Source organism: Musa acuminata, chromosome BXJ1-2, assembly GCF_036884655.1.
Source record: "Musa acuminata AAA Group cultivar baxijiao chromosome BXJ1-2, Cavendish_Baxijiao_AAA, whole genome shotgun sequence".
NCBI classification, from domain to species: domain Eukaryota; kingdom Viridiplantae; phylum Streptophyta; class Magnoliopsida; order Zingiberales; family Musaceae; genus Musa; species Musa acuminata.
Genome location: NC_088328.1, coordinates 18,437,501 through 18,447,327, shown reverse-complemented (window position 1 = coordinate 18,447,327; position 9,827 = coordinate 18,437,501). Strand labels below are relative to the sequence as shown.

General features: G+C 36.6%; 1 protein-coding gene and 1 long non-coding RNA gene across 3 annotated transcripts in view; both read right to left on the bottom strand.

Moving 5' to 3' along the window:
• Nucleotides 1-5,342: 5,342 nt before the first annotated feature.
• LOC103969144 (protein PHLOEM PROTEIN 2-LIKE A9-like) lies at nucleotides 5,343-6,951 on the bottom strand. The gene is made up of 3 exons (XM_065088569.1): nucleotides 6,754-6,951; nucleotides 6,491-6,579; nucleotides 5,343-5,924 (listed from the first exon to the last, which is right to left on the bottom strand). Exons 1-3 carry the CDS (start codon nucleotides 6,829-6,831, stop codon nucleotides 5,534-5,536), a joined length of 558 nt encoding a protein of 185 aa, XP_064944641.1. The 5' UTR covers nucleotides 6,832-6,951; the 3' UTR covers nucleotides 5,343-5,533.
• A 612-nt stretch (nucleotides 6,952-7,563) lies between these two features.
• Nucleotides 7,564-9,827, bottom strand: part of LOC108952154 (uncharacterized) — a 3,895-nt gene continuing 1,631 nt past the window's right edge. The window contains exon 3 of one of the 2 annotated variants that reach the window (XR_010486934.1): nucleotides 7,564-8,300. This is a non-coding gene — a long non-coding RNA (uncharacterized LOC108952154). Of the gene's footprint in view, nucleotides 8,301-8,361; nucleotides 8,936-9,827 lie in introns of those variants that run through there. The other variant, XR_001976741.2, reaches the window with a different exon arrangement.

Sequence of the window (9,827 nt, the reverse complement as noted above, 5' to 3'; positions counted from 1 at the left end):
ATAGTCGATCGATGATCTCATCAGTCATTGTGCCATGCCACCATTTCCTATTGTCACATTCCTTTCCGATGGAACATCTCCGTGGTGTGCCACCATTTCCTATTGTCACATTCCTTTCCGATGGAACATTTCCTATTGTCACATTCCTTTCCTATCGTTGATGGATCCTCCCACCATGTGTAGTTATGCCCATGTGTCTATTGTGTAGCTGCTGGGAACCAAGACCTTCGGCAACCAACAAACACTAACGCAATAATGCTACTATAGTCACTGCATGCAACAGTAGTCATTGCAATCTCCATAGGCTTCAGCGATGCTATAGCAATAACATGCATAAAAACTATTCAAAGTATTTGATTTTAAAAACATGACTATGATATCAATTGTTATCATAAAAATCATGATTATACTAATATTATACGAAAAACTTTAATATAAAAAATTAAAATCAAATAACGATATATCATATTTACAATGTACACGTTTTGATGTCATTTAGAGAGCCTTTATCTAATCTACAAATGCACCATCATTGAATCCAAATACTATAACGATATCGATATGCAATGAGAACTAGATTTGTCTTCTTCATCCTTCTTATCTCTCACAAGATCGTTACGAGTGATGAATTATGGACCAAGAGGTAATGAAAGAAAATATGTAATCTTACGTGACTAAGAGGAGATGAGAGAAGATCTGTATCTCTCAATAATATTATATATCCACATATCCATATTGAAATCCTAGGAGGTTCTACATATTTATAAACAAGAGCTGACGGTCTAAGATAAGCAATTAGAAAAATCTTTCATATCAAATTTAATTTAACATAAATAAGTACTGCACAACATATTACAATAGGCATTTGTTTTGCAATGATCTGCATAAGCTAAGTAATTTGAAGTTATTTTTGACGTTTTAGAATGCATCACTTTCAAGTTTCAACCATCCAATTATCTCTCGTCTCACCCACCCTCAGTAATCATGTCCTCCAAGACTATCTTGCTTTGCTTCAAATGTCATCTATTCTTGGTGCCCTCGGAGAAGGTGAGCATGTTTTGCCAATTTATCGTCCAAAGAAAACTTGATTCACGTCCAATCAGTGAAGTTTATTCTTTGTGTTACAGTTCAGCTTCCGCGTGCAGCGAGGCGTCGCTGCCCTCAAGTTTGGAGACCGCTGGTAAGCAAGTCACAGTCCATCTGCAACATGAATATGTAAGAACAAGGTGTTATTCCACTAGGCAAGGTTTTTGCATTTGCACAGGTGAATGCCAATCAATCGAGCATTATAATCTCTCCAATACTTCCAGATGCAATCAAGTACCTCGAGATTCACATGAAGCTTTGATCAAGTTGCTATCTCCTCATATATTATATGTCACCATCTCACTTGTCAATTTATCTTTCTATAGTGATGCTTATCCTTATATTTTCTTCTTTCTGGCACCTGAAAGTCACCATGGTGGCCTCCAATCAATATTCTCTCCATTACCTAAAGAGATTACAGTATTCTGCTCCTTCAATCAAGTCTGGATGTGTCCGAATGCTGTTGAAATAAATTTTGTTCCTTTCTCTAAAGTCTACAGCAATCGTTCTCAAAGCAGTACTTAAAAAAAGGAAGAAAAATTGACATTCATTGAATAAGAAAGCATGAGAGCCACAAAATTCCCATCCATGGGTGGTTCTAACAGCGTTAGCGAGGCTAGGAGGTATCCGGTCATTATTTCTGGAAATGTGAAGCCAGCCAACCAACCTTACAAGATTAGCTAGATGAAAGACATCTTTATAAGAATTCTACATCGAGTGAGCGGTAGGAACTTGACTTTAGGTGCTGAATAGACTGTTAAACCGGCCCAATTCAATCCTATTAAGGGTTAAATTAGTCCCTAACTAAATTAGTGGGATTATCTCCCAATCCTAACTCATCTTATGATCTAATTATAATAATTTAAGACATAAACTAAGTAGTCTTGGTCCGGTATGTTAATTATTCTTCCAGCGATCTTGCGACAAACTTCCGACAATCTCTTGATAATATTCCAGCAAACTCCTAGTAAGCTCATGGACTTTATGATGTGAGTTCCGACGAGTTTCTTTGGCAAGCTCCTGGACTTCCCAATCAATTTCGACAAAACTTCTGATAAATGTCTGGACTTCCGACGAACTCTCGAACTCCCAACGAAATCTCGATCTTGACTCCGGCCCAACATTTGCTTTATGCCTTACTGCTATCATAGTTAATCCTGCACACTTTTCTTAACGTATAGATTAGATAAAATAATTTACCAAGTGATTTCATCATCAAAATATAAGATTCAACAAATATTTCGTAGAACACTGAAAATTATATATTTTGAAAAACATGTACTTCAATTTTATGAATCGAAAATATAAGCATATCATTTATCATATTCATGAAGTGTAAATATCATAAATCATATTATAAAATAAATATAACATATATATATATATAATTTATATTTTTATTAATATTGAGACTCGGAAACTACAGGTAATTCTTGATATATTTGTCGAAGATATAATATCATGAAGTAGTTGATCTCAAATGATATAATCATAAATGATTATATGAAATCAAAAGAAAATCTTACAAATCTACATATTAAAGGGCTGCAAAGATATATGGAGGGGAATGAGATTAAAGCCTATCAAATAAAAATCTTCATAATGGTAACCCAACCTTATTGATCGGAGATCCCAGGATTAATGGGACAACTAAATTATGAATGATTTAGTGTAAGCACGTGGATGACTACTCCAACCTATTCCTATGATAAATATCATAAATGCTACATGCAGAGTATATTAGGATAAATTATACTTTTAATGATTCCTATATCTAAGTAAAGTATGACAAGATATTTTTAATAGGAAGTCACCTATATAGTGTGAAGTGGGATCACTTCTATAAAAATTTTCAAGGCTTAAATTCTCTAGAGCACTTGTGAATCCACTGAAATAGCCAAAATGAACTTAACAATGAGAGTCTAAGGTGTGAGGTAAGAAATTATGTGGGTACTATTATCTTGCTTTACACCAAATAGCTGAACAGTTCAAGACATCATGTTTACTAATTAGTCAAGTAAATCGATAGTATTCTGCTAAGAAAGGTTCAATACCATTAGATACCTCCTTTAATGTTTGCATATTCACTATCCTCTCACTATTCTCTCACGTATTCTGCTTTACACCAAATTATAAGGTTCAATATCCTCTCACATATACTTCCTTTAGTGTTCGCATATTCACGTATATTTTATTAAAAAAAATTTCATTCTTGTGAAGGATTGTTGGAAATGATAGGCTAAAACCATTTCCAAATGAATGCAAAATTTTCACTCGAATAGACATGTTCTTTCGAGCGAACAGACATGATCTTTCACCTGAATAAACATGTCTTCTCATATGAACAATCATATCTTTTCACCCTAACGAGTCTCTCTTATGTGTATAAATAGATCTCATCTCATGCATTTATTTCATGAAAAATTGAACTACATTCTTGCATTCATTTGACATAGATCAAAGAGACAGTGTAAAACATATGAAGTTGTGTGTTTTTGTAATTTAGAGTGTTATTATTGCAAGAAGCGATGGTTGTATATCGCTAAATTGTAATCATTAGTGCAGAGCAAATTTATCTTAAGGAAAAAGAGTCTAACTCTTAACTCGACCAAATCATTTTTAATTTAACTTAGGTTTTTATTTCAAATTAATTCGTTTCTTTCGATCAAGTTTTTTTAACAGTAGAATACAATATTCGACCCGACAGACATACCAACAATTAGGTAGAAAGTTCACATTGTTCCTAAGAACAGAAGGAAATAATAAAACTAGGAAGGAAAAAAGTTATCAATCCTAAAGTCTGAACCAAAACAAATGAAAGCCAAGGTCAATATTTTGGCTTTGGAGATTTTGGATATCAGTTAAACTAAAGCTAAAGCTTTGGAAAAAAGAGCAAAAGCAATGAGTATTGCATTTTGGCTAAAGTGATTTGAGTATGTGATCTCGGAAGGTTGATTCACGATGGCAAACTCCTCACGTTAATCATCTTGTGGAAGGGAAGAAGACGTACACTCCACAAATGTATAAATGATTACATGTGGAAGAAAAAAATAGAAAAACATGTGCTTGATAAAATGATGATATCATAAATGGTGACATTTAAATAAAGTTAGATATATAAAAAAAAATGAGTCCTTAAAGTTATATTGTTATGCTTGGTATAAAAATAATCATTTTGAACGTGCACTGGTGTGACGGGCGAGTGGACAGTGAGTGATACAAACCACATAATTGTCCTACAACTTATATTCTAATTCACAGATTTTATGATGCATAAAAATTGACTCAAAACATGCTGTTTTTTTTTTTATCACATAATGGTGTAATAGGTGAGCGAATGACGTACGAAGCACATCCAAGTTTATCGTGTGACATGAAATCCCAAATGGTCCAACATTCAGCCTCAAGCGAGGCTGCTGTGTCGTGATATCGCCTCCGGCGGTGATAATATTCCCTGAGATAGACTTGAAGACATAACCCATTCCTGCAAAGGAGCCATCGTACTCCGAGATCAGATCAAAGTTGGAAGGAAGAATACTGGGCAGAAGGCGATTCCTCGACTCGAGTCCTTTAGATGGATCGACCCCAATTCTTTGCTCATCGTGCAGGGAGTGCTGGAAGCAGTATTTGATGATAAACAGGCACAGTGTTCCTCTTCACCGGGCTGCATATGTTCATCACAAAGAAAGAAAAAAGAAGGAAAAATAAACCAAGCATCTCCAAGCATTATCATCACCAGCTGCAAAAGTTTATTCGGAAGCCATGAGGCACGAAGAGACAGGTCCCCCCATCTCCGTCCGAAAGGGATTCTTCCCACACGTAAGTGCTCACCCTTTTGCTTTCGGCAAAAAATCTCGTCGTAGGAACACAAACACACACACACATGCACGCACCACGGAAGTAGGGAATAAAGTCAGCTGCTTTAAGATCAATACCTTGCTTCATTCTTACTCCATAAACTGCAGTAGAGATTCTCCTGACGCTAAAGTTTTCGGTGAATAGCAATCCTTTCTCCATGGATTTCTGGAGTCGTTTTTGAGATCAAATGGTGAACAAAAGTTTAGCTCCTAACTCGAGTTGGTGTCACTGTTAGCTCTTTGAATCGGGGCTCCGACCGGGTCATTCGGCAGCCGGCCAGTCCTCGTCCGTTATGTGATGAGCATCTAACGACGGTGTCGTACGAGTCTTCCTTGCCATCTTCACTCTTCACATAAAAGCATTCCATCACATTTGATACAGAAGAGGAGGTTTTTGGCTTCACCGGAAGGGAACGTGTTTATTCATTTAGTCATTCTCGTGTTACGCAAACATAAAGTACTACATTACATGCCAAACCACAGAGAAGCCTCGTTTCTCCACCACATCAGACTTTTATTCGTATACAATCTGAACACGAAATAGGCATAAGCTCACACCATATGGAAGTGTGTGTGTGTGTGTATGTTGATTATTGTTGGTCCCTTTCGATGATGACTTGTAAGATCTCGAGTCCTCCCTTCCATCTGCCCCTCCAAATCTCAAACAATCCGAAGATGAGTTTGTCAGCGGGAGGCCTAAAGGTGTGCTTGTCTGGAGACTCTGGAATATCCACGACCATTCCGGCAGTTAGTCGGCTTAGGTCAACCTTCTTCCACTTGAACTTATTGTCGACGGCATGCTTGACCAACAGGTACACCGGGCAGCCACTCCACCCGAAGGCGTCCGCCTTCATCCTCACTCGAAACTTCAATGAATAGTTATTTGCGTAATCGAGCTTCGCATTCACCTTGTCGAGTGCACTGTTGTCGAATGCGCCGCTGACCTCGAGCCACGACACTTGGTGCAACGAGATAGCTCCTCTGTAGGTTTCCAAGATAATTCATTCATTCATTTATTTATTAGGACACTTGATGCAACGAGATAAATCCTCTAAGATCATTCATTCATTCATTTATTTAATGGGACATAAAACAGAATAACATAGAACGAGAAACGATATTAAAAGAAAAAAATCATTCCTTAGTGCATTGATTCATTTGCTCATTTACAAGTCATAAACAAAATAGAGTTATCTATCAAATAGAATTTATTTTTTGTTTTTAGACGACTAGCTAAGAAGATTCTCTGCTTCATCATTTTCCAGCTGCACACGGAAACAATTCATTCATTCATTATTCATTTATGTAGGTTTGGGATGAAACTTCACGGATCACAAGTAGAATAGGGTTCGGTTTAAAAGTGTAATATTGAGTTGATACAAATTCGAGCCAAAACATTTGTCACCCAGTCAAATGATTTTATCAGAAAGAAAAAGAAACAAGAATACGGGTAGGAAATCAAACGAAGAACATGAAGTGGTTGGGAAAACATCATCAATGATGCTAAGATCAAAGACTTCTCTTTGTGACCATCAAAGAAGCCTAACCCGATTTTGTCGATGGACCAGTAGCGGGGATCGTTGCCCCAAGTGACGTCGAGTGCGGTGGGTTTTATCACCATCTTCTTGACATATTTCTGTCATAAGCGAGAAGGCAATCACATCATACGCAAGTTACATGAATGCATGTATGCATGAGAAGAGCATCCAAGGGCATCCTGGAACTCCGATCGAGTCTCCCTGTTGCTTGATGCAAGATTAACTGCACCTGGAGACTTGACCATGCATTACTTTGCTTTGAAAGGAATTACCTCACCGGTCGGATCATTCTCCACGCTCACAATGGTCGAACCATCCAGCGCTCCCTTGTGGTGTGGAGTCGTGGACATTTGAGAGAGAGAGAGAGAGAGAGAGAGAGAGAGAGAAGAAGAAGAAGAAGCAGCAGCAGGAGCTGCTGTGGTGATACAGGGGATGAATTGAGAGCTGGTGAATATTGAAGGAGCTTCTGAGTCGGGGAAGACTTTAAATAGATAAGAGAAAGACTATTGAACGCGAATGGTATTTGATGTGGGGGCTTCGGAAGCCGTCCTTCGTCGGAATCCTTGTGTGTAGAATGGAGTGGACGAGCGACGCAAAGCATCCGTTCCTGTTCCCATCAAGATCAGCATCCTCTAGTGGTAGGTTTGTGGACATCTTGGGCTGTAGGAGGTCCTGACTTTTCTACCTTTTCAGTTGAATGTGTTTAGGGATGAGAATAGGGTGGAAGGAGACGACTTTTACTTAGTTTTCCATCACTTCAAAATTTTGGTCAAGAAATATAATGTCACTTTTTTACATTGATTTTTTTTCTCATCTTATACGATGTAAATAAATTATAATATATATAATATTATTTTTTTTTAAAAGATCGATTAAGATATTATTCGTGTGATCATCAATTACCCTTTAATTTTAAAAAAAATAAGATAATTATTAGACCAACAATATATAAATATATATATTATTGAGATGAAAATGTCGAAGTAAATTAATGAAATTACTAGGATCACTAAGTAGATTTGCTCTACCTTCAAGCCACGCATTGAAGAATCTAGTGATCACAAGCAAGTAACGAATAAAGCTATGCAACTTTCTCTCTCTTCTTTTCTTTTCCTTCACACATCTTCCTCTTCCATTTTCTTCTTTACACATCTATCAAGCAACAACAAAGACACCCACCTCTCTTCCCTTTTTTGTTTTCTCATGATTTTTCTTTTCTTATTTATGAACAATCTGATTGTAGATTAAAATGTATGAAAACTCATCACTTTTTGAGTTTTCATGTTACATAATTGTTATTCTAAATTGCTGAATTTTTTTTGAACTACTTCAGCTGCTGGACAAAATAATCAGAGTCATTTCATGAATGTTCTGCTGCCGCCACAAGTTCTCCAAACTATTGATGATGCCTTCACCCGTTAATATCATTCATGAACCACAATGAAATCCCTTTTTGGCAAGGACACAATCAACATCCTGCATTCATCCAACATTGGGATTATGAGGTGCTTTCTGCATTAGGTTTCAAGATTCCTGCGTCATGTCCATGCTTCATTTTGTTCCTAGTCATATCCCTCTTGCTCGGCTGAGCGAGAATCTGATCCCTCGATGCAGTACCAATCTCTACCATTTCATTGACAGCCTAAAGCTGACCAGAAAAAAAGCTTTTCTGATTTGCAAGAATCAAACTGCAGCGCTGCCATCTTGATAAGACAAGCATCAGATTCTTTGAGTACTCCTTCCAACTAATGTCTTGTGAAGAATCAACTAATGTTCTCGAAAGTTATCAACGAATGACTGCCTCTGAACAAAGACTAATCTGCAAAATAAGATTCGGAACAAAGTTAGCATAGTATGACTTCAACATCTATATACGAATTTTAGGAAAAAATAAAAAATATATAAAGGAAATACAAGTTTAGATGCCAACTGCAGGTAATAAATACCCAATTGGTCGATCGTCACTTTTTCAGATATTACCTATGATTCGTAAGTTTGAACAAAATAATCAAATGAACAGCTGAAATTATCTGAAGAGCAAAAGTGAACAGAACAAGCCACACACACACACACACCACTCGAGTGGAAACTGTCGATCACAGAGATTCAGGTCAAATACTAACAACCTGTTGATCAATCTTTATACAGTTGGGAAAAATAGGGAGGTTTTAGTCAACCACAGCAGAGGGATTAAATTGCATACTGATTATTCTTTTCTATGAAAAATAAAAGCAAATGTGAGGGCTATTAACCTACTGCTAGATGTTACATGAAGAGTTTCTTTTACTTAAAACAGCCCAAGCACCTCGCGGAACCATGACAAGTGGATTCAGCCAGCAATACAGTGGAAAGCTTCATAGCTCCATGGAATAGACAATAAGGTGCTATCAGAATTCTGAAGCATTGAGTTTGCATATCTCAAAGGTCTAAGTTTCTCTGTGACTTGACGCGCTACTGCATCCACAAACAAACCATGAAGACACTGAGCATGGGCAGAACAAGGATAGATCACTATGAACAGAGACTAGTATTACAACTATATCAAGCACCATCCTCTAGAAAACACTAGATTAGTAGTTGTAGCAAGCAGGGAAGTTCATTTATTTCTGCCGTGAATAGATGAACAGGATACCAACACTTGATTGACAAGCTTGTACAACTGCATTCATATAAAGCTACAGTTGCAATGGCATCTAGCACATAGCTACTTGTGATTTTATTCAACAAGTTCTGCTATAAAATTGAGCATAATCTCTGTAGGATTAGGGAGGAAACAAATAAGAAACAGCTTCATCAAAAGACTATTTGACACAAGCTATGTGCAATACAATTATTTACAACTGATAAATAAATATATAAAGAGGCAAGTTTTAGTCTCATAATAATTTTTGTATTATTTTCAAACTGGCTGATCAAATTTTGATAAGGGAAACAATCTCTTCATTTGCAAGACAAGGTTGCATACATTTAACTCTCTAGACCTTGCATTAGCAAGAGCCTCTTATATGCTATCCTTTTATATGCTAAGATGCTTAGGTAGATTCACATTTAATATGAAATGAAATCATCTTTTACTTAAGCAGTCGAACATCTTAAATTATGATCAAGATATCAATCATATAAATTGGTCAATCTTGTATTTAGTTAATATATTTGGGCATATTAAAGTATAAATGGTTGAATTTTTTATATATGGATTTAGTATTTCAAAAGATGGCTACCGGCTTCAAACAATCATTGTTACCTATGATAGTTCATTTTGTCAAGATCTAATCAACCAGGCGTATCCAGAACAAGTAATTAATGAAAATTATCACATCATACTAATTTTGTGTAACATGAGCAG

Bases quoted from the DNA above. Each gene is read 5' to 3' on its own strand.
- LOC103969144 (XM_065088569.1), bottom strand. From the start codon at position 6,831: ATGTCCACGACTCCACACCACAAGGGAGCGCTGGATGGTTCGACCATT. The intron at 6,580-6,753 runs GTAATTCCTTTC...CGCTTATGACAG, and splicing joins AGAATGATCCGACCGGTGAG to AAATATGTCAAGAAGATGGT. The intron at 5,925-6,490 runs GTTAGGCTTCTT...GGAAACCTACAG, and splicing joins TGGTCCATCGACAAAATCGG to AGGAGCTATCTCGTTGCACC.